The 25,181-nt window shown below is 36.9% G+C and overlaps 2 protein-coding genes across 11 annotated transcripts in view; one reads left to right on the forward strand and one right to left on the reverse strand.

Moving 5' to 3' along the window:
- AMPD3 (adenosine monophosphate deaminase 3) overlaps window positions 1–9,634 on the forward strand; it is a 45,516-nt gene extending 35,882 nt beyond the window's left edge. For all 9 annotated transcript variants that reach the window (XM_087921100.1, XM_087921103.1, XM_087921099.1 and 6 more), the window contains 4 exons: window positions 1,477–1,597; window positions 3,665–3,838; window positions 4,945–5,055; window positions 6,024–9,634. In XM_087921100.1, the coding sequence (XP_087777226.1) occupies window positions 1,477–1,597; window positions 3,665–3,838; window positions 4,945–5,055; window positions 6,024–6,200 (583 nt within the window). In that variant the 3' untranslated portion in view covers window positions 6,201–9,634. The remainder of the gene's footprint in view (window positions 1–1,476; window positions 1,598–3,664; window positions 3,839–4,944; window positions 5,056–6,023) is intronic.
- RNF141 (ring finger protein 141) lies at window positions 8,575–24,898 on the reverse strand. Of its 2 annotated transcripts, XR_015740907.1 has the most exons (7): window positions 24,834–24,898; window positions 20,767–20,969; window positions 17,169–17,277; window positions 16,639–16,820; window positions 15,734–15,841; window positions 10,602–13,088; window positions 10,189–10,565 (listed from the first exon to the last, which is right to left on the reverse strand). XR_015740907.1 is itself a non-coding variant. In XM_026705521.2 (6 exons), the coding sequence occupies exons 2-6, from the start codon at window positions 20,907–20,909 to the stop codon at window positions 12,938–12,940; spliced, it is 693 nt and encodes a 230-aa protein (XP_026561306.1). In that variant the 5' UTR covers window positions 20,910–20,969; window positions 24,834–24,898; the 3' UTR covers window positions 8,575–12,937. The 2 variants fall into 2 exon arrangements, 1 of the variants encoding a protein (XP_026561306.1); XM_026705521.2 differs by having other exon boundaries at window positions 8,575–13,088.
- Between the last annotated feature and the right edge of the window lie 283 nt (window positions 24,899–25,181).

Here is a 25,181-nt window from a genome sequence, read left to right on the forward strand (position 1 = left end):
GTTTCGTAAGATAAACAAAAATGCATGTAATTTACCTCCCCTCTCCCTTTTTTAAATTTATTTTGCCTCCTATCTTAATTATACAAGGAAGACATGCTGGAGTTCTGCACATTTCCAGGTTGACAAATTCTGCTCTGGGCATTAGGATTAGGCATAAATTGTCCTAATGATAAATTCTGTTACAGATGCTAATCATCTTTTGGAGGTAGATGAACAAACAAAAAGTTGGATATCTTATAACTCGATGAACAAGTCTTTCTTAGCCAAAGATCCTTAGATGTTCTTGGATTACGATTTGTATCACCTGTGAGTTTGATGGGAGAACTGGGGTTAGGTGGAAATGGAGAGATTTTGATTACAGTCTGAGAAACATCAAGGCAGAACATGGTGGGTTTTTTTGTTCCACAAACATCCTTTTGTTAGGTAAGGAGGAGATAACTTTCCAGACTGAAGATCATCAGCAGTATGCGTTCTAATTTTCATTTTAATCTCTTTTGTGATTTCTATATGAAATCACTTTTATAAGCTTTAGCAATGAAGCGGTATCAGCAGAAGCTCAAATTTCTGCATTATTTGTGACAGCGGATACATAGAGTAATTTTCAGCTTTACTTCTGCAGCCAGAATGCTTAATGTTGTAATTACCAATCTGTAGAATTGTGTCTGTGACTACACAAGTGACATTTCTCTGCCTTGCCTGGAGCCATTTGTAGTTATCATAGTGAACCTGTAATCTGTACGAAAAAGAGTACAGATTATTATTCATTCTTTCACAGGCGTTTGTTTGTTTACAGATCTGTTCACATACCAATTAAGCACAAAATCGGATTGCAAACACAGTGCAGCCTGCCGATTTAGATTGACTTCAGTTGTATGCAACTGGAGAGAAAGGGTGAAATTAAGACATTTAAAATGAGAAAACAAAGCAAACAAGACTTTCAAAGTCTTCTACATACAGCACATTTAGAGAGGAGCATTTAAGTCTTGGTAAAATATAATATGAAATAAAATAAAACTACGTTTCAAGAATTGAGACAAAGCTATGGTCACAATATATTTGAAGCAGTTTAATCTGTTGGTGCCACGAAACCTAGCCTACTGGCAGAATTATCCTGCAATGAGTCATTTGAGCTGCAGTCACAAATACCTGTCTAATGAAATAGAGGATTTACCTTTGAACGATTCAGCTAAAACATTTTTAATCTGAAGCCCAGCAGCCACTGAACCCCTTCTAGCCCCTTACTTAACATGACAGTTTGTAAGTCAGGCTAGCTTAGGGGCTACCCAGGCTGTGAGGAAGGGGGGCTTACCTCGGAATAATTTAATATACTGTACATATTGCTACCCATCAGTGGCCCATTCACAGATGCATATTTTTTGCACTTCCAACAGCCATTTTAAGATGTATCATTATGATTGGTCTTGGGTTTTCTGAATGGTCGGGTATGATGCTAATTGCATTTTAAATTGTTTATAGGGAGAGAGGCATGAGCACCTTCTTGTTTCGACCTCATTGTGGAGAAGCTGGATCAATAACTCACCTGGTGTCCTCCTTTCTAACTGCAGACAATATTTCCCATGGATTACTCCTAAAAAAGGTATAGTAATGGTTCTACTGCACCAGTCTGTTGTTTATCATTCTGACAAATGACTTCTGCTCCTAGAATTGTCTGGGACTTCTGAAACTGAACTCATACCTTTGGGAGTCATCAGATCACTAAAAAACTCTAATAGAGTTTAATATGGAATGGAATGGAATAGAATGGAATAGAATGGAATAGAATAGAATAGAATAGAATAGAATAGAATAGAATAGAATAGAATAGAATAGAATAGAATAGTTGGAAGGGACCATGGACATCTTCTAGTCAGTCCCCTACCTAGGCAGGAAACCCTACACCACTTCAGACAAATGCTTATCCAACGTCTTTTTAAAAACTTCCAGTGTTGGAGCATCCACAACTTCTGGAGGCAAGTTGTTCCACTGATTAATTGTTCTAACTGTCAGGAAATTTCTCCTTAGTTCTAAATTGCTTCTCTCCTTGATTAGTTTCTACCCATTGTTTCTTGTCCTGCCCTCAGGTGCTTTGGAGAATAGCTTGACTCCCTCTTCTTTGTGGCAGCCCCTGAGATACTGAAACACTGCTATCATGTCTCCCCTAGTCCTTCTTTTCATTAGACTAGACATTCCCAGTTCCTGCAACTGTTCTTCATAATTTATGATACTTATACAGATAGTCCTCTACTTATAAACATGGTTGGGACCAGACCTTCTATTCCTAAATAATGCAGCCATTAAGTGAGTCACACCCAATTAAGCAAATCATATGGTTCTTAAGCAAATTGTGCAGTCTTTAAGCAAATCTCGCTTTCCCCATGGACTTTTCTGGTCCGAAGCCCCCTGGGAAAGTTGCAAATGGCAATCACTTAACCTGAGTCACTGCAACATCATAAATACATTCTAATTGCCAAGCGCTTGAATTTTGGTCACTTGCCTGGAAACATTACAGTGACTGTAAATATGAAGTCACTTTCTTCACTTGAACATATTTTGAAGGATTGTTAAATGGATGGATATAACTTGAGGACTACCTATATACACCATGGCAGTGTATGGGATCTATAGTCTCCATCTTAAGGTTTGCTATACACAAAGAAAGATGTTTATTATCTGTATGTCATATTGTTCTGCATTTTAGGATTGTTGCCTTTTTAAAAAGACCTTAAAGTAGGGGCCTCCGACCTTGGCAACTTTAAGACTTGTGGACTTCAACTCTCAGAATTCCTCAGCCAGCAAAGCTATACACAAATAAAGCTGGCGGAGGAACTCTGGGAGTTGAAGTCCACAAGTCTTAAAGTTGCTAAGGTTGGAAGCCCCGTCCTTAAAGGAAGCACAAGGCTACTAGATGCGGCTCTTAGGGAAAGCATGCCAGGTCCCCAAGCCTGTATAACTCTCATAGGATCGTCCTGACTAAACTCATGCGGGCTTATTGCTGAGAGAATGTATGTGTCTGATTACTACAAATGGGAAGCTTAAGGACATATTTACTGGTTGACATCAATGGGATTTATAAAAACCTTAACTTTGAGTTGGGTTTGGGTTTGTAAAGCAGTTCTCCACCAGGTGGCAGATTTCAATATAATTCTGACACAAGCTGTTCTAATTGAGAAATATTCTATTTTATTGGACAGCAAACATGAGCTTCCTTAAGGGCTTTTTCCAGACAGTTGTATTTCAAACGATAAACATGTAACTGCAACAGTGTCCTGGCTGCTTGTTGATAAATGGATTGAACAGGAAGATCAAAAGCTGATTTTTGAAGGGGTAGCTTGTACTAAAGGCACAATTCAATCACCACTGACGGCGAAAGACCTTTTATTTCCCACTTCAGCTAATGCAATAATGTGTTTTAACCTCTCAGATCTCTGTTTAATTTTTCATTGTAAAAATGCATTTTTAAAAAACAATACATCAATGCAACGCAAAATAAAGGTGTATAGTTGTGTGTGTATATAATAACTCAACTTGTATAGTGCCAGAGGGCCAGGGTCAGTTCAAGTTTCCCAAGCTGTAAAAATGGTTTTCCATTTCCTCTGGCTGAATGTTTCCTTTCCTGTTATCTCTGCGTGAATGAATAATGATTTTGGGTGTTGTTTTTGTACAGAGTCCAGTTCTCCAGTATCTTTATTATCTTGCACAAATCCCCATTGCCATGTCTCCTCTTAGCAACAACAGCTTATTCCTGGAGTATTCAAAAAACCCACTGCGAGAATTCTTGCACAAGGGACTGCGTGTTTCTCTGTCCACAGATGACCCCATGCAATTCCACTATACCAAGGTAATTTGCATGAAAGCAATTTAAAAGTTTTATTTCCGTCTGAAACCATGTTAATTTAAATGTTTTCTTATTAAATTCAGCAGCAACTCTCCAATCTTACATTTATTTATTCGAAAGCAATAGCTTTCAATTGTCATTTCACTTCATTTAGGAGGGCATAGAATTCTATTCACAGTTTAATCATTTACTGTGTTTGAATCCTAAATGTTGCCTCCTGAAACACTTGTAATGCTCACAAGCCTTTTGTTTCTCAAGCCATTCTCCCTTATCCCATCTGCTGGGTACTGAAGCATGGAGAATGGACTCCAATCTCCTAAGTCCTTTCTTTCACGTCATTTCACCATTAAAAACTAGAATGTTTGAGTTTTGCAGGACTTCTTTCTGTTGTAGACAGTATTCTTTCCCATTTGTTTTCTGCTTCTCTTAAATGTTTCAAGGTTGTTGTCATTAGCATCAGTCCTGTAACTGGACTATGGGGTGTATGTGTGAATGTGTTGTCTGGTTTGAGTATTATAAATCCATGAAAATCTAAGAAGGAAAATGACCAATTTTCATAAAGAAGGGTGCTTGCAGAAATACATTTCACTGTGTAATGGCTGGAGTTTCCACCACTCTCAACAGGCTACCCAGCTCTGAAACTATAAAAGTTGGATCTTGCCAAGTATGATGAGAGGCATCTGCTGATTGAAGGATGAAAAGATGAAATTTCACCAAATTTTCTCATTTCTCTGAATACTTAGTCCTGCTTCCACTGTTCTGGTGACATCCTAGAGCACAGGTGTCAAACTCTCAGTGTCACGTTGCCGTCACGTGATGTATCGCGATGTCTTCCCCTTCGTGGAGCTGGAGTGGGCGTGGCTTGCACATGACACATCTGACCTGCGGGCTGCCAGTTTGACACCCCTGCCCTAGACAAAGTTTTCAGGGAACATAGAGGACGGCAAGGAAAGAAGAAAATTAAGGAAGAAAATAGAAGAGCTTTCCAAAATTAAGTTTCCTTTTACTAGAAATGGTCCATTTGCTTTCAGGAGGCTATTGTTCATGCAAAATAAATACATAAATATACTTGATAGCAAATCATATATTTTTTGTATATATAATTGAAGGAAGCACTGATGGAGGAATATGCCATAGCAGCCCAAGTATGGAAACTGAGTACTTGTGACCTATGTGAAATTGCAAGAAACAGTGTACTACAAAGTGGCTTGTCACACAAGGTAAATTTACTTTGTTCTTGTAAGCACCAGGCATTTGAAGATGTAGGGAACAAACTAGGTGGTACACTGAGTATATTGTATTTTTATTTATAAAGCCACCAGAGAACCTGATCATCACACATAATAGGAACATTTTAGCTAATTATATTTTTTTCTCTAATGGTGTTTTTCCTCAAAGGACAAATAACCAGGCTGAAGAGATATGGTTTTGATGAATATGTGGAATAGAAGTGATTAAATTCCGATCCCTTGAGCTTTGTTTACAGCATTGATTCACCTTTGCTACTGTAATATTTGAAATAGAAAAGGTGACATGAATCTACAGATGGGGCATTGTGGGAGGGGAGGAAGTCAGAAAGTCCCAAACAAAGAGCACAGTCATGATTGCCATCTTGACTTTTTTCACACTTCCTACAGATGCCGTTGTTTACATATAGGTTTAATTTGTCCTTGATTTCTATCAGATTTGTACAATTTACTGCATTTCAGATCTGTTAGACTACTCAGAATCCCCATCCAGCTTCATCAAAGGCTATCTGGGAATTTTGGGAGTTTCGGTCCAATATATTTGAAGGCATAGTTTGGGGAAGGTAGTGTTTCACTGATCTCTGGTTAATTATCTAGTGTACTGTTGGAGAATAAAATTATAAAATGCCTGTTAAGAGAGCAAAGGATTTCTTATTTCTTAAGGAAGCTGCTACATGAAGTTACAAGCCATCTTTGTATGTGGTAGCAGATAAAAAGACTCTCTCTTTCCCTTTCCCCCACCTCCCTCTTTTTCAATAATCCACATCTTTCTTTTCAAAAATGCTGTTATGTGGAGATCATCTTTCACATCCTTCAGTTGAGGAAGCACTACACTTAAGAGACACATTTTAAAATTATTCAGTCTGCTGGATTTCACATGCCTTTAAAAAAAACCAAAGTATTTTTTCAAATAGTATCTTCTTTTCTCTCTGTTTCTCTAGGAAAAACAGAAATGCATAGGTCTAAATTACTGTGCTGAAGGGCCAGAGGGAAACGATATTAGAAAGACAAATGTTGCACAGATTCGAATGGCTTACAGATATGAGACTTTATGCAATGAACTGAGTTTTCTGTCTGATGCGATGAAGACAGAAGAGATTACAGCACTGTCAAAATAGCCACAACCAACAAGTCGGAACAAAAGGGAGAATGTGAGCTTTTGCAGGACAGAAAGTCATCGGATCATCAGAATTCTTAGATTACACCGGTTTCTGCAAATGCTTACCTTTAATAGGACTGCTGTAGATGCCAAGATGCAGGCTTCTAGCTACGTTTATACATTTAGAAGTACATTCTAACTCTAGTCATTATAGATTTGCATCTCAAGATACATAACGTTCTGCTGTGAAAAAAGGGACATAGGACTGTAGCTTTTGGTAGCATACACAGACCAGTTTTCTCACAATTTTTCTCATATTGGATTGCTGGCACTTTAAACATTACCTTCTGTTTAGATTTCAGGTGTCTGACTGTACACAGTACTATAGTGTCTGTTAGTTAACAAAGATCATCCTGGATTTAGAAATTAAAATCTAATATAACCAAAGATCAGCACATCGTTCATAGATGTTCATAGTGGACATACAAATACTTGGATTTTCCAGATGGGCCCTTTAATTGAAGAGTAATTTGATATGGCATCCAGGTATTTTTCAGATACCTGAAAAATGCAAATCAGATATTGATATATCCACCAGGATTTGCTATATGATACAGTGGAGCTTTTTCAACAGATCCATATCAACATGCCACTTTATTCATCATCATGAGTCTTGTTCCACACCTTGGTTTTTTCAGTATAGAAACTTTCTTGTCTATGTATTAGGGGGCAGATTTACTTGCAAATATGTATTCATGCACATTAGAATACCAACATTGGCTAAATTCACTTTGTTTGTTGAATAAGCCACAGTGACTTTGACATACAGTGCTAAGTTTTAAAGCAGGTTTATACTTACATCAGCAAGATTAAATAATGGTAACCAAAACCAAACCAATCATAATTTGTTATAATGTAAGGTGTGAATGAAGCTGATATAACAGAAAGCTGACATATGCATAAACTTAACTTGCATTTTATAGTTTGTATAAAATGCACTAAAATGAGATGTTTGATCATTTAATATGCCATGTAGTGTAAGGAGGTTTCGTTGCTATTTCATTACTATGATGTAAAAGTGTGAGAATTTAATGATTTATCAACTGCTGTAGGTAGTGTTAAAATTTTTATATGGAGTTTATTTTAAATATGCAAACTTCAAAATGAACTATTAGAGGCAGTTTTGGTTCTGGAAAGCAGTTTTATTTAATTACGGCTGATGGCAGTAGTTACCTGTTAGCCTTTTGAAATACAGCAAAGTAATCTAAAAGGGAAGATCGAAAGTAAAATTTGTCATGAATTCTGAACTAGGAAAAAAAAGGGGGTAACAAATTTATCTTCCTGCACTTATGTGCTTTTTCTAATTTAAGTATTACTATAGTGTGGAAAAAAGTTTTACATGTTTTAATACAAATTGGTTGGGAAGATATTTCATAAGTGCAGTTATTTTCATTTTTTCTATCCAGAAGAATGACTATTCTATCCAGGTTTACTTCACATCTGTTGAAATGTAGCTCTCCCAATACAATAAATGCAATTTGTTCACAGAAGCGGGAGCTCAGGCACCTTTCCACAAAATAATTATAAAGGCAGCTCCTGTATTTGGAACTTAGCGTTCTATTTTGGAATACTGTGGCAGATGAATAGGTACTATCAGCTTTGACCAAAGACGACCATGAGAAATTACATTTTTATCTTTGTTGGCTAATAACAATTTAAGAACTTGACCTCATAGCCAGTTTATCAATGCTTGACTGATAACCTAAATTTCATTTCACTTGAAAAGTGATTTATTTTGATACTAGAAAATCTCCATTATGTAATTAAAGATCATATCTGAAAGTTTTAGTTTCCTTCAGTACTTCTGAGTGTTCTTTTTATACTATTACTAGCCGATAACCCACCATTGCCCGGGTATTTATGTACCCCAATCCTGTAAGACAGGAAAATCTTGTAGTCGGGATTCTCACTGTTGTACTGTCCTGCGTCACAATTCTTCTATTCTCCACAAGAGGGAGCCCTGTGAAGCCATTACCATAGCAGAAGCCATTTTAAGACACTCACACACACACACAGAGGGTTGTTAGGCATGTCTTATCCCCACAGTGTTTGTTTTTAGAGGGTAAGTCATCTGTGTACCGTTTGTTGATATTGCTCAAGGCGTTCCAGAGTTATGCTGAAACATACATACATAAAAAAAGAAAAAATGATAGAAGATAGAATACTCATTAAATTGGAAATATTTTTAAAATGTATTAATTGCAATCACTGGTTACTTTTTTTCCTTCTCACAAATTAGCTGGAGCTGGTGGAGCAGAGAGAGCACGCTTTTCAAAAAAAGGAAACCTTGGATTCCATATTGTTTTTGTTTTAAAACTTTTTACATTTAAAAAAAAAACAGCTCTAATGAAAAGCAATTTAAAGCACACTATGGCAAAGTATTATGCAACTGTAATGCTTGTACAACAAGAATGGCTAGTCCTAACCACATAGTAATCCTGTGTTTTTAGTATGTTAATTCCTTCAGCTGGCAAATTCTCCAGCATCTGCTCTGGGCATGGACAGTTGCTTTGGAAGCTCTATTTTATCAGTCTTCATTTACCTACACAACTAATTCAAATAAAACACAGATTCTGTGTATGCACATTTATGTAAAGACAGCTAAGAGCAATTTTGAATAACAAGTGGAAAAGACATAGCTGCTTTAATAAGTTGAGATGTTATGCTCAGTAGGAGCTCCTGCATATTTACAAACAGCTTATTTGCAAGTTCTAGTGAGCAGTAAGTTATTTTAACATCACAATGAAATATGGTGTCTACCATTCTAATTGAGATGTATGAGATTAATGAGCCTTAAAGTAAATTCTACTGAATTTACAAGGGTTTAAAATTGCACTATTATTGCAAGTTCTTGAACTATTTTGGTAAGCTTTATTCCATAATTATGGCACCTTCTTCCTTGAATGATCACTGAAGGCCAGATATTTTCTTGAAGGGAATTACCTATTTATTATACTTTTTTGATGGCTTAGACTTTATGGGTGAAAGTTTAGCTGTCAATTTTGTTTATTTGCATTATTTTATATAATTAAAATAACTATTGTAGGTCTAGGTGTGTTCGGGTCTTTTACCGTGTAAGAGTAAGTTAATCTTACACGGGAAAAGACCTGAACATACCTAGACCTACATACTCGTACCCGTGAAAATCTACAAAAACAAAAATAATTATTGTTTCTACATGGAACTTTTGGATGCTAGAATGCTAACATGGCCTGATTAGCATTCAAAGAAATCCTTGCTAGTGTAAGAGGGATTATGGGAATTATGTCCAGCTTAAACAAAAAAATGGTTTGAGTTAAACATGTACAGTATGTAATTTGTTGTCTAAAATATTCAGAGATATGTATAGCATGAAGAAGCTTAATAAATGGAAATATTAAACATGTATAAATATATTCATTGATGTTTGTCCTATTCTATAACCCTAAATGAAGTCCATTTTGACTATTAACTGTCATACCTATTACTGCATTACAAGTATGAAGCTCACTAACAGACAAATTCTATGTAGGGCAAAGATAAAACAACAACAAAATCCAATACAACTGTCAAGAATACAGTGTGAGTAGTATTTTTCTGGTTAGCCATATAGTTAGCTGCTCAATTTTTCATTTCCAATCATCCAGTAATCAATAGTCCCTGCTGCTAGAAAAACTAAGTGGTAAAATGTTGGGGGAACAAGGGAATTCTGTCATAAGCCCCAAAACAGGCCCAATACAACCCCAGAAACGGCACAGATTTCATTTCAAACTCAGAATACCCCCCCTCCCCCACCCCAATACAGTCAAAGCATATTTTTTTCAAGCTCAAAACAAAACAAGGTCAAAATGATCTGCACATTTCTGGCTAGGAATATATAATTGTAACGTACTTTCTTGAAATTATGTGTATACACTGAATTTGAACGCTTAAGAGAAGGTATTTCATTTAACATTACACAAAAGACAAACAATTCAAATGTTTATTGCTCAAAACTCATAATACATTAAATTGCTTATAGTTATTAACAGTCTTATATAAAACTACTAAGAAAAGTTCACATCCACACAAAAGAACTAAGGAATGCATCTTCTCTTAATAATTCATCTCTTGAACATGTCTTTTAAACACCTTTTTTAATTTTGGCATTCTTTATCAGATTCAATGCTAGAAGAATAATTGTCAACTGGGCTGCAGTTTTACATAATGTAACACATTTATTTCTTATGATAGGCTTCTAGTTTGCCATATGCTTATTGTGGTAGGGTATGTGTCAAAAGGCATGGGTAAACAACTTATAGTAATCTCTTCTTCCATGTCTTTGAATATTATAGCTTCTCCTAGACTAAAAGTCCTTTAGTAAGAGGCATAGCTTCACAACACAATAGAAACAGAAAAGGAAGACAGCAAGTGATCCAGTTAATCTGTAAAATGCCATATGTGTGTATGCTTCTGTGTGTGTGTGTGTGTGTGTGTGTGTGTGTGTGTGTGTTTTACATATATATTTACTATGGATAATCTATTACACATTGTAACGCTTGTACTAATGTGTATATTTAAAAAGATAGAAACACTACAGTATATAATTTACATTTTCACTTTACACATATTTACAATTGTGAAATTACTGAACCTATAATTTCATGTCCCCTCCGTGGACTGTGTACCCATATTTTAAAGCTTCCATCTTTCAAGATTTGGTGTACAGTTCTTACACTCATGACAGGAAAAAGAAAAGAAAAGCAATGTCAGGATTTAATGATCCACTGCTTACAGTTCAAATATTTATGCTATCAATCAAACCTTATATGAAGGGGGAGGGAAAAGTATGGGTTATTATTTCTACCATGTTAGTATAAAGTATTGGGCACTTTAATCATAGCACTGCAAGTCTAAATATATCTAGGGTGTGGGGAAAATAAAATCCATGATCAATTTTATAACAAGTGAAAAACACATCAAAACAAAAACAAGAAAATATGTTTTACTTTGAATTTTAAAGCCCACTTAAAATCAATTGTCAGAATACTTGCAATAAGTGAATTTCTCTATATCAAAGCTTTCTTAATAAGAGTTGTTCTTTGAACCTTCACTTTAGCACATCATATTAAAAAGAAAAAGTGCTACTTTCTACTCTATTTTACTAATTTAAGCAGAATTTGATAATCTCTCAAAAAACATTTTTACCATATTCTGAAGTGGTAAGGCTCAATACCTGGTTTGTGATTTATAGAAATGTTTTAGCTAATAGTGTAGGTTTGCAATTTAATTAGTTTAACCTATATTCATGTGCAACATTTCAGCAACAGTAGAAAACAATTTTATTATACATATTTACCAGGGAATTCCAAATAAGGTCATAAACCCTTCATGATATTTAACTATTAACCCATCTTTCCTTGTGTGGTGCCAAATCCATTCTATGAATAGTAATTATAATAATAGCAGTTGTGAAAAATATAAAATCCAACATCAGTACCACATCAATTTGGAGATTTGTGCTGGCCCAATCTGCCTATGATTGATCTTTGGGGGTTAGGATCATTTTAAGCTGCCATTTGAAATAAATTTGTAAAAAATCACTCAGTGCCAATTTTGTGGATTGGAAAATGGTGGATTTCTGGCATCTATTAATGTCACCTGGTAAGGTAACAACTTAGGACACATTTGTCATACCTCACACCAATATTCAATTACAACATGCATACTACATTAAAGCAAAGTGATAAAAAGAAAAAGAAAGATTCTTTTTTTTGCTTCAGATTGCACCTACAGGAAAGAACCTGCGCTTTACCATCTCATTTTATAGCAATAGCACATTTTACAAACTGGTAAGTAGATGACTAAGTGAAACAAAACAAATAAACAATAACAATGTTTCAGACAGATTTTGTAATTAACATGTAATTAACATGAAGCGCTTGCAAAGAAACAGAACAGAATATAGAAGATTCTTTTACTAACTACACTATGCTTCACAGATTCCCTGTTTTGGAGAGTTTCTAGCCCGGGGGGACAGCTATTCAAGGCATGTAAGAAATGAGGAGATGGGGGAAAGGGAATAAAGGTTGCTGTCTGCTACATTAGAAGCTTCTACTGATAGAGAAGCTACTGGAAACTTTGCATCCATAATACTGCATAGACAAACTTTAAGTAATAAATACTGATTAGAAAATTAACTTTGAGTAGAAATGAAAACAATCAATCATTTATTTAAACAAATCTGCTTTCATAAAAGATTCCATAAAAGGAATGTTAACATACTAATTACTGATTTAATCAAACACACCCAACAATAAGAGCTGCAACATTTCAAAGGAGGGAGAACAGAAACTACTAAGTTCAAGGACTCTAGTCATTTTAATTCCCATTTAAGCATTAGAACATTGTTTATAGACAGTGTTGGACAACAGGACTTGCGAACCACCCACATTCTTCAACTGAGAAAATGAAGTCAACTTTTAACAAACATTTAACAGCTTTACTAGAACTGAAATACTTCCTACTGCAGTACCTCATAAAATAACAGAAAATTCATAGTGTATTGACTGTAAATGTTATCAGAGTAATTCAAGAAAGTAATAATTACAGGTAGGCTTTCCCAGAACTAGTCATTATTGATTTAGCTTCTGGAAACCAATGTAATGAATAAAGAAATTAAAAATAATGAGAATGATATCTTGAGAGATGTTGAGACTATGAATATTAAGACTAACATCAGGGGATATGAGGCTGACCTGCCTCATCCACCAAGTTGAGTATGTAAGTGGCAATATCTTCCTCTGTAGGTGCATCAGATACGACCCAAGAATCATTTGCAGCAGTCACCTGTAGGCGGCATACAGGGCAATTCCTATGACGGCCACTCCTGCAAAGGAAGTCAGAAGAAACCGTCACTGCTTTTCAGATTTTGTACTGATAATGCGCATGACTATTTTTTTTTCTCATGGTAAGATATAACAGGATCTCGGACAAAAGGCTAAAGAGCGAGTGTTTTATCTATGAGACCAAGCTAAAAACAACAGTGAAAATATCCATAACATAGATTGCACAGACCTGTTGTCAGCCCTGAAGCCATTTTGGGAGCATCTTCAGGGCTGCCACAGCAAGGCCGGTTGGAACTGTGGGAACATGAGTGGGGAGATAGAGATAGCTGGGGATGTGTAGCCAAAATAACATTCTTTCCCGTGGAAGCCACAGATGCTCTACCAGGTGTTAGAGGGGCGTGGACCAAAGCCAGCCAGGATTGGGGCTGCAACCTGATTGGACCATGCAATGGACGTGTGACCTGGGGGAAAGAACTTTGGGGTGTTGATTTGGGTGGGGAAAACCTTGGGTCCTTCAGAGTCGGGTTTTCCCCAGATGTGCCAATATGACATTCCTAATAAATTCATACTTTGAGGAAACTCTAGGCCTCAGAGTTTTCATTGTTTTGGGTCTGTTACTTGGAATCCTGAAACCTGTTTTTGAAAGCTCCCCGGAAATGAGATCTTAAACCTCCAAAGAAAAACAACCGGTTGATTTTTAAATTGGAAAAATTTACATTATCCCAAATGTCTATACTTTAAAGCAATTTGTTGCCCTTTTAACAAATACTGACTGCATTCACCTATCACTTGGCCAAGGATGTACCCTATCAGTATCGTAGAATGGCATGATGGCTGAAATTTTCAGATCTGTTTTGGTTTTTTATGAGGTTGGGCACTGTATTAAGAAGCAAAATTAAATTTAGCGTACTCATTTAGATCCTTACAAACAATTTTCCAATCTGAGAGGCACGGATGTTATTCTACCTCTATGCATAATAGTTGTTTAGTTCAGTAATTTTGACTTAATGTGACTATGTGGCTGGAGTGTTGATTTTTGGTTTATGTATTTTATAGTTTATTTTGTAAGCTGTTCAACATCAGTTTGTCATTAAAGGTTTTGCACAATGTACAAACATACAGAAACATTTTAATTAATTTCCTTGCATAACACATATAACTTAAGAAATAAATGGAGCAGAGAAACTGAAATATAACTAGGATGAATTCTTCCACTGAAGATGTCTCTACCTCACTGCTCAAACTTCTTTAGTTTTACGCTTGACTATCTTAAATGCAGGGGAAAACAATGTATTGGTAGTCTTTGCTTAATGACTGCTTGAAGTTATATTTTGTTCCAACAAAACCAGATGCCTCAGATTTAATTTGCTTTTAAAGTGGAATTGGCAGCTCTCTGAAATCAAGACATACTACCAGAATGCCTTGTCATTTTAAAAAGGTGCAATTTTACTTCTTAAAAATAATGCAAAGCCAGATTATATAACATATCCCACGGTGGCTATTTGTTAAAATTTAGCTTTGAATAGCATCAAATTGAATTAGCTGTGTGCCACACGGGCATATAATATTTGTTCAAATTAGCTTAGCAAGTCAAGAAGCACTATTTATTTAAAAGAAGTACATAATTTCTCAAATAAGGTATCATTAACTAAAATATTGGTACAGGTTTTATTCAAAAGGAAAGACAAGTTCTTTTTATTAAATTGTTAACTTTGAAGAAGAGGTGGTACTGGAAAAGGGGACCTACTTCCAGCTCACTGACAGCTAGAACTCTGAGAAATGCACAGGGAGCCCAGGATTGGAAGGCCTCCTCTATCTTGATTTCAGCTCCTCCCCCCACTCCATTTCACTGTAGACAACTGTTTGAGGAAAATATATGAGGAAAATAATTGCAGTGGTACCTTGGTATTCAACTGCCTTAAAACTCATTGAATTTGGTACTCAACGCATTTTGAAGTGAAAATTTTGTCTGGTACTCACCGTTTGTTTGGTACTCAATGCACAAGCTAGAGCTTGTTGGCGTTGGCTGCCTTGTGACTTGTTACATTATTCCTTAAGGGAAAATTTTGTTTGGTACTCAATGTTTCTGGTACTTACTGCCTCCTGGATCGAATTAGCAATGAGTACCAAGGTACCACTAACTGATTTTCCCCTTCCATTTTCAGATACCCTTTTTCTTCATCTCATGTCTCCATCCAACTTTGCTCCTCTCCCACCTCTGGCTTCACTATCCATTACTCTATCCCGTTATCAAACCTCCATTCAGTTTTATTTGATTTTATTTTTGCTGGTTTTGCTGGAAAGGAGAGGGATATGTGTGAATGTAAATGAGCTTCTGTGTTTCTGAGAAAAAAGTTTGTGTGCGCATATATACAGAAGCAACACTGATTAATTTACGAATGAACGGACTTATTTTACAGGGGTTTAAATTAAAAGAATATTAACTAATATTAATTTATTTACTTTGTGCTGGCATGCCTCTTGAAGTAAGGTTTCTGAGCAGCATGCATATAAGCATGTACATATAACTACTCAAATATGCATATAAAATACACATATTTGTATGCATGTGAAATCTCCAGGACTAGAACTTGGAAATCTGAGGTGGTATTGAAAAGAAGGGTTCATTTCCTTTCTTCATTAAACATGGTATAATTTGTTCATGAGATTTAACTAAGTGACTTACCATTTATCAATGCATTTCTGACAAAAGCTGTGGGCACATGGCAGGATCAGATCAGCACGTCCATCCATACAAATGCAACATTCTTCCTCATCAGTAAGTTGTTTCACCCTACAGTGCAAATATATTATTTATTCACATTCAAAGATATCCAGAACTGTAATTGTAGTATACCTTGAACTGTTTCTTGTTAAATATTTTACTATGAATACTTATAATCTTCTAACCCCTGGTTCACTAAAGCAATTTCACATTCAACTTGCAAGAAACTATCTGTGTTTTGTCCTAAGAAAGGAGGAAGGAGACCATTATTACACAAAAAATTGGTGTTTTATAAACGAAACTTATGATGCACATTAACAATGTTAAAAAGTGTTTTAAGAAGAATAATCATAGATTGATGTACAAATAAGAAGTTTGCTTCTCTTCAACATATACACAATTGCTAAGGACTGTATACTCCGAGTGGTGCATAAAGAGACATTTACACACACACACACACAGAGTTGTATACAATGGCAATTAGCTATTCCTGTTATCTAGGTGCCTATTTCCAATAGTTTTCTAACACAGAAATGATTTAATGTTCTTTCAGCTCTCTGAATAATCTCAAATTTTCCATAATGAGGAAAATTAATATGAATGATAGATTATTTCTTTTTCAAAATGAATCTTCATCACTAAAGGATGAAGTGGATGCCTCTCTGCAAGAGTATGCCTCATTTTCAGAAAAGCTTACCTATATTTTCAGTAAGAAAAAAGGTAGACTGACTAACTGAGCATTCACTCACTGCACATTTTATAGTAAATGGCAACCTTTACCTAAACTGAATCAAGTTTACAAAAGTCCTTGCTATAACAAGAAACAAACTGGACAGATTCAAACATTTTCAGAGTATTTCAAATACCTTCCCATCCAAAGGCTAGCCTGACAAGATTCAACAGATGACAGATCTTCTGCTGTTCCTTCTGAGGGAACTGTCTGTGAAAGAACCTGTGATGCCTGACTTGTAATATCTTTATAAAGTTGAATGAACTGATACAAGTTCATGATTCTTGAAGCTTCCACAATACCACTTGTCTTGTTTATCTATGACACAGAAAGCAGCATTATCATTTTTCTTGAATATCTCACTATTTATTCTAATTTTATATTTAGAGCAATGTAAATTAAAAGCTTCTAAACTTAGAAATTTGACATTCTGAGATGCTATAAATGCCTTTATAATGTCCAGAATGGCCAATGGCAGATTAATAATGGCACACTGGTACAATTATGACAAGCAAAACATTATAAACAAAGCAAACTACATATTTTAATAAGTTATGAAAATGTGGCATTTTTTTCTAATTAACCATGAACATCCACCAAATTTATGGTTAGTATGCATTTATATGTTGCTATGGATTAGAGAATTAAAGATTCTGATAAACTTACTTTAGTGCAAACTATCCGAACAGCCACCTTCCATAATGCTGTAGCATCAGACCCTGGTTGCACTTCAAATAACAGATGCTTGTTCTGGCCCGAAGCTAATTGTGCAGTTCTGGAATTATTTAACATTTATTTAACATTCTATACATGTAGCACAAGAGTACACACACTTTAAACATTACAACGAGTATGATCTACAAGTTGCAAGCAAATATATTTTCAAATATAGGATTGGATCCAAATAAGGTGATCTGTGGAATGGGTTTTGGTGGAAATTGGTTTTCCCACTCAGCCCCTTTCTAAGCCGCTTTCATGAAAAGACTTGTTGATATCGTCTGTATCTAGCTTTGAAGAATCTTTCTAAGAGCCAACACCATTCATCTAAAAGCTTCTGATCCTGGAAGACTGTTTCCAGGCAGGAGAAGAAATCAAGGAAGTCATTTCCAGCCCAATGCTTGTAACATAAACATTGATCTTTCTTTGAATTGGCTTTTGGGGAATATAATTGTTCTTTCTCTGATTCATCTTTATTTTGGTTCTGCAGGTGGACAACTTTAAAATAATTATGTGTTATGATTCCAAGCAAAATGCTGGAAAACTTATATTTTATACAAGTATGTGTTAATATATAGCATGTGTTTTCATGCAATTTTTGATTTTAAGAATTGTACATAAATGATTGGTATATGGTTTATACACAAAAGATATCAGGCGTAATTCCTTCATAACCAGATAAAGATCCCTGTCAGATACCCTGGAGACATTACTAGTCACCATAGATAATTGCTGAGTTAGGTATACCAATTATCTGATATACTTTATACCACTTATAAAGCAACATTATATGTTTGCAACTACAGCATTCTTTTTAACAAATTTTATTCAGTTTTTCATATAAAAAACAAAAATCTCTTTTTAGTGGACAACGTATTTCCAGGTCATCACCTTTGCATACAAATATGACAGCAATTATACATTCATATATGCATACTTAATTCTATTATTACCTTTTCCATTCCAAATTTTCAGTAAGGAGAGAAACAAACACACTAATTCTAGCCTCTTTCATTAATCTCAATCGAAACATCTTTTTGTTTCATTACAATTATTTCAAATATAATACTTTAATATTTATTTTAAAAATAAAGATAAACAATATGTGTTTGCCTAATAATAATAATAATAATAATAGGTTACCAATAGCTCTCCTTGCTTTTAATAGTCTATATTAATTTATTAATTTAGTTGGTTCTTTAGTCTGTCATACTCCCTTTCCATTACACATTATTTTAATAAATTCTAGATTAATACAAATTTTAACATTAAGAAAAAAAAAACAAGTATAGGTTTCTCCCCTTTTACTGCTTTGAGTGTGACACCTCAATGATTAAAATATACCTTTATTCCCTCATCCTGATTCCCAACAAACCATTATTTTTAAGAAGTTACAATAATAATCATTACATCTTTTCATTCGGATTCCGCAGCATATTTCCCCCCCTTAATTTTTAATAAGAGTTATCAGTATCGATATTACCCTATTTTCTAAATATTTTTAATTGCAGAAATATTATTACCCCTTGTCACCCTGCAGAATCCCCTTTTTAATTCATCAACCATTATCTCTGAAAAAACAATTTCTTTTCAACATTTTACTATTTCCGTATTTATTTCATGCACCTGTTTCTTACTGCTTCTCCTCCCCCTCTTTTCCCCATATCTTTTCTCATTCCAGTTTATATCCCTCTCTTTCTTAATATCTTCCTTTCCCCTTTTCTGCTGGGTCTTTCTGCCTTTCCCGACTTCACAGGTATTCCCCCTTTTGATTGCCTTCTTAAATCTCAACTTTTTAACCTTCCTTCTTTCCCCACTTCTTTGTAGTGTTCTTTGTGTTAATTGTCCATTTAAAATGTCTTCTCCTTGAGTCGACTCCTCCTCCTCTGAAGCTCTTTCTTCTTGTTCTTCAATCGCCATTTCCATTTTTTCTAACAGAGAACAGTGATTCGCCTCTTTCCTGTAGTAATTCTCTCATATTTTTAAGTTCCATTTTTAATTCCTGAAGAGATATCATCATTACACACTCTTGTATTTTATGATCGTTAAAGTCCACAAAAAAAACCCACTTTTACTTTCCTTCTTTCTTCTTTCAATTTGCTAAAGTTCTCAATTATTCCAGCCCAGGATCTATACCAAAAACATCAATCAATCCCACAGTCAGTCTTTCCTTGCTTTTTTCTTTATTCTGGTTCTGCTTTCACTTTCTAAGATTCTTACTTTGTTTCACTATTTCTTTAATGTTATATCCACACAAGTTCATTCAGAAACAGGATGCTTTCCCTTTTGTTTGAGCTCAAGTTTTTGTCAAAAGGTGGCACTTTCCATTATACAAAGTCTTCAAGGTTTTTTTTGTTTAGGGTTTTTCGAACCTCAATATTCCAGCACAGTCCAGTTTCCAATTTATTAACTTTATTATTATTATTTTTGACAATCTTAAGTCCAGCTTTATTTTATGCCTGTTTATTGCCAAAATATTTTAGTCCAATTTAGTTAAATCTTTAGTTCCTGCTTCTTCCTTTCCCGGTTCGAAGCCCCGCTTAGCTGTCAAAAATATTTTCTTTTTTTTTCCTGTCCCTTTGTAATTTTACCACTCACTTTTCTTTTCTTAAAAATTCCATGTTACCTTAATCCCGGGGTACTTTTTTTAGCTGTATTGCCCAGTTGTCCCGGTTCAGATGTTATCCACCTCTTTCTTCCCTCCTGCACAAAGCTTAATCCAGCTGAGTCATCCTCTTTGGGGTGGCCATTTTAAACCACTGCTGCAGTCGTTTTTTTTGGGGGGGGGGAAGACCAAGCCCAGGAGGGGAGATGAGGTTCCCCTCAACCTGGCTTGTGGCTTCCCCTTACTCTGCCGCCCCTCCAAGGCAGCTTCAGCCCCTAATCATAATGATTGGGGCTCTCCAATGAAAGAGCACGGACCATAGCCGCAGAGAGTCATGATCTATGGTCCGTCAGCGAGGAGTCTCCGCCTTCTTTTCACAACTACAGTATTTTTAAGAGCTTTATTTTCCTCCTAAAGCAAGAATTGGAAAATGTACTGATGTCCAATAGAGATTCAATTTTAGGACATATTTTAATAAAGTGATAATTGCAAAGAGAGTAAAGTATTTTCCAAGTAGTTCAACATTAATATGGCTAAGCCATGGTTTAGGAGATTTGCACTGATAAGTTTAACTACCATTGTGAGGTTTCAATCCATGAGTACTAGATTAATTTTTATTACTCATGTAGTTTTATTATGGTGCCTTTAGTAAGGGAAATAAGTTTCTCTCATATCTACTAGTTTCAATTTGAAAAACATTACAATATACATCTGATAAAGTTCTGATTGCAAAGTATTTGTTATGGTTTAAGATATGACTGAACACATCCCGAGAATCTAAATCTATATTATATCATACCATATAACGCAACTGTCCTACTTTTATTAGAAATTAAGTAGTCCTATACAGTATATATTGCTAATAATTCATTCTCAAATGTCTTAAGCAGGTTCCTGTGTAATACTTATACTATTATATGTATAAAAGGAGAAAAAACTCACGTGTCATTAAGTTCAGCCACTCTTCCCAAAAACTCTTCATATGTCAAGAAACCACTTTCTCGAACAAGAGAGACATGCTTGACAACTTTTTCTGGCAGCTTAGTTATAACTGTGTGTGTTTGGCTTGAGAGTTGTTGGCCCATGATAGACTACTTTAGCTCAGGTACCAGGGTGAAATACTGCTTTCCACATTTAGAGAATTTCTAATAAATATATTTTAAAACACTGTATTAGAATAGTCATAATGGCATTTAATTCACAGTGCATAAATTGCAAGCTAACCACATAGCTATATAGTTTAGCTGGAATAGCTTAATAAAACTGGTTAGCTTTATATAGAGCTAACCAAATACAAAGTCAGATTAAATCCATTTTCTACTGACATCTAATTCAAGCATATTCTTAATATGGAAATTAACACACTATAAATGCACATTTTACTAACAACACAGTAACCCCTATTTTAGTAACTCCTAAAATACAAAATGTAATGACTGACAATTGCAAGTTTATAAGTTTAAAACTCTGTAGACTGAACTCAAGTACTTTTTAAATGGAGAGAGAATAACATTCATTCAGGTGAAGCCATGCAGAAAATAACAGTGCACAGCAAAATTTAGTTCACCATTAAGGAGAAGAATATATTAGACATGCAAAAAACTCTCAAATTATACTTATGGTACAGAAAGAGCTATAATTTAAAGACTATAAATTTTATGCTCTAAATTGTCATTCTACATTTTACTAAATATATTTTAATCTATCCAATAGCTGGAGTTTTCTGAGTGTATTACAAAGTAATTATTTTAAATCTTTAAAAAACCAAACAAAGAAAAATTGTAAAACTGTAATGTCTATTAATAGACATTAATTTAAAAACAATATACAAGATACATCATCAAAGTATTCTGAAGGATTTAAAAAATATTAAAATCAGGGAAATGTAATGCCTGTTATAAAATAACTCTCTTGCTCATATAGTTGAGTGGAACTTCTGAAGGGTAAATAAATCAAGGCTTGAAAATTGAAAGCATTAATTTCTAAAATGAACATTTGAACATTTGAACATTAAAATAATTCCTAAATTTTACAGTTTGAAATGTAATTTAAATTGTAACTGTATTGTTTAGTACAAGCATTTTTCAGAATTCTAGCAACCTGTTTTAATAGGCTTTCATTTTGCAGAGTTGTCCCCCCAAATTGAGATACAGGTAGTCCTCAACTTAAAACAGTTCATTTAGTCATCATTCAGTTACAACAGCACTGAAAAAAGGGGCTTAAGACCGTTTTTCACACTTATGACCATTGCAGCATTCCCATGGCCACATGATCAAAATCTGGACAATTGGCAACTGATTCATATTTATGACAGCTGCAGTGTCCCAGAGTCATGTGAACACCTTTGGTGACCTCCTTACAAGTCAATAAGGAAGACAGATTCATTTAACCTTGTTACTCAGTTAACAACTGCAATGATTCACTTAAAATTGTGGCAAGAAAGATCACAAAATGGGGCAAAATTCACTTAACAAATGTTTCACTTACTAACAGAAATTTTGGGCTCAGTTGTGAATGTAAGTCAAGGACTATTCCAGGTATTCCAGTTATTATTACACCAAAAACTGGTTACTTGAATCCAAATTTGCTTACTTGAAAAGCAGACACTAATTTTAAAATTCTCTTCAAGTATAGGTAGTCCTCAACTAATGACCACAATTGAGCCCAACATTTATGTTGTTAAATGAAAATTTTGTTAAGTCAATTTGTTGCATTTTCTTACATTTGCTAAGTGAATCACTGCAGTTCTTAAATTAGTAACATGGTTGTTAAGTGAATCTGGGTTCTCTGTTGACTTTGCTTGCCAGGACGCAAAATGACTCCTGAACACTGCTACCCCTCATAAATGTGAGTCAGTTGTCAAGCATCTGAATGTAAACCACATCACCACGGGGATGCTGTCATGACCGTAAGCGTGAAAAATGATCTCTCTTTTCAGTGCCGTTGCAATTTCAGTCACTAAATGAACTGTTGTAAGTTGAGGACTACCTGTACCTATGTGTTAGAAGCATCCAGAGTGTTTCATCTCTCTAAACCAGGGGAGTCAAACTCAAGGCCCGCTGGCTGGATCTGGCCTGCAAGGCCGCCCTGGAAACTGCAGAGGACCAGCCCGCGGTGCCTCTGCCAGCAAAACCAGCCTCCTGCAGCCCTCTGCCAGCAAAACCAGAGCTCAGGGCAAACACCTCCCCCCTGAGCTCCATTTTTGCTGGCAGAAGGCTAGCAAAAACAAACTAAAAGCAAAAAAAAAACAAAAAACGAAAGGAGAAATGTTTCCTCTTTTGCAGGTTCCCCGGACTCAAGTGTCATCGAGCTGGCTATGCCCCCCTGACCCCCACTTCAAGGTCCAACACAACCCTATGCAGCCCTCAATGAAATCAAGTTTGACACCCTTCCTCTAAACCAACCCGCTATGTTGCTGTATGGGTAATATAGTCGCCTTTAAGTTCTGCTCAGCTCCTGATGTGACTGCACTAACACATAGGTTTCCCACTGCTCATTTCTGAGACAGGCTTTCCAACTTTCCTGTTAAACAAACCTACACGCCCCAAACTTAACCCAACCCAGTCTAGTCTTAGCTGAGCTTTTGGGTCCAGAGAAGATGCTGCCACCTGCTGAGCCATCACCAAATGTATCAGTCACGTCTCCCTGGGGAGTCACAAACATTGGATTAAAAACTGTAAACAAATGCAGAGGCTGCTGAACTGGGGAGCCCTTGATGCTCTCTGAGCTGGGTTGTTTCCTTGCAGACATTTCATTAACCAAAACTAGGTAACGTCATCAGCGCTAATCCTGGAGAGTCCTGAACTACCCAGAAAAAGGGCTTCGCTATTCACAAGACTCAAGACACTCAACTATACCTGACTAGGCTTCTTAGCTCATTCAGAAGAGCCAACAAGCAAGGCAAGGCAAGGCAAGGCAAGTGCACAGGCAGGGCTGGTCGTCTTGTGCCTAATGGTAGCAGAAAACAACAAGCCCCAAACCTCCACGTGGGGAATTTGCTGTGTGGCTGCTGCCCCTTAAAACTCTGGCACCTTGGGCTGAGAGGCCAGAGCTGGAAGAAATCAAATCCCTGAATTTGAGAGAAAGAGAGAGGGAGGGCGGGAGAGAGAGAGAAGAGGGTGGGAGGGAGGGAGGGAGAGAGACGGAGGGAGGGAGGGGGGGAGAGATAGGGTGGGAGGGGAGGGGAGAGAGAGGGGAGAGGAGGGTGGGAGGGAGGGGGAGAGAGAGGGAGGGAGGGGGAGAGAGGGGGAGGGAGAGGGGGAGAGAGGAGGGGTGGGAGGGAGGGGGGAAGGGAGAGAGGGAGGGAGAGGGGGGAGAGAGGAGAGGGGTGGGAGGGAGCGGGAAAGAGAGGAGGGAGGGAGGGAGAGGGAAGGGAGGGAGAGGGGAAAGAGGGGGTGGGAGGGGAGGGGGGACGGAGAGGGGAGGAGAGAGGTTGGGAGGGGGAAAGAGAGGGGGAGGAGGAGAGAGGGGAGAAGGGAGAGAAGAAAAAAAACACCCAAAGCCTTGCAAAGTGAAACCCCCTTCAGGCAACGCCAAGAAAGAGAGCCTTGATTCAGGAACTGGGGGGGGGGGGCGATTCAGTCTTTATACAGGGTTGCATCTGCATCCGATGGACGTGAGAAAAGACGGGCAGCTTTTAAAACCCCGTTGCCATCTCCCACACTCCAGAACGCAGCCCAGCCTTTGATTCAGGGTCCCCGAAAAGGGCCGGTTTTTGCATATCGAAGGAAATGAGAGAAGGGGGAGGACATGCTAAACCCTAATTCAACCTTCAGTCAAATGTCAATAATGAAGTCTTGTTAACATTTTACGCAATGGCTTCGTTATGGGTCACGCCACGACCGACCGCACCCCCCTCCCCGGTCACGTCCCTTTTGTGGTTGGCTTAACTCGAGCACTGGTCGCAAGGGAAGAGACACTCCCCCCCACCCCACCCCGGTCCTCCTCCTCTTCCTCCTCCTCCCGGGTTCAAGGCCCATAACAAGCCAAACTCTCCACGGCAGCCTCACCGCGGACGCTCCAACATCCTGCTCCACATTCGCAGCGACAGCCTCCGACCGCCAGCAACAGCTCCGCCCTCCTCCCCTCCCTCTATTTCAGGCACCGAGTCTACCGACCCGCTGCGCCTGCCCAGTCGAGTGCATGACGTCAGGACGCGACATTAACGGGGCCAGGGTGGGTCCCGTCGCGCTCAGCTTACGTCTTGAAGCTTCGCTTCCCGCTTTTGCTTGCCAGGACGTCGAAAATAGCCGAAAGGGCGCGAGGTTTTCGAGCGTAACTTACCGAGAATGGTTCGTCGCCGTCTGCTGTTTGTTTGTTTGTTTTTTAACAAGCCTACAAAACGTTTTAAAAATGTA

This window comes from Pseudonaja textilis, chromosome 1 (genome assembly GCF_049901715.1).
Source record: "Pseudonaja textilis isolate UNSWEBS1 chromosome 1, rPseTex1.2, whole genome shotgun sequence".
NCBI classification, from domain to species: Eukaryota; Metazoa; Chordata; class Lepidosauria; order Squamata; family Elapidae; genus Pseudonaja; species Pseudonaja textilis.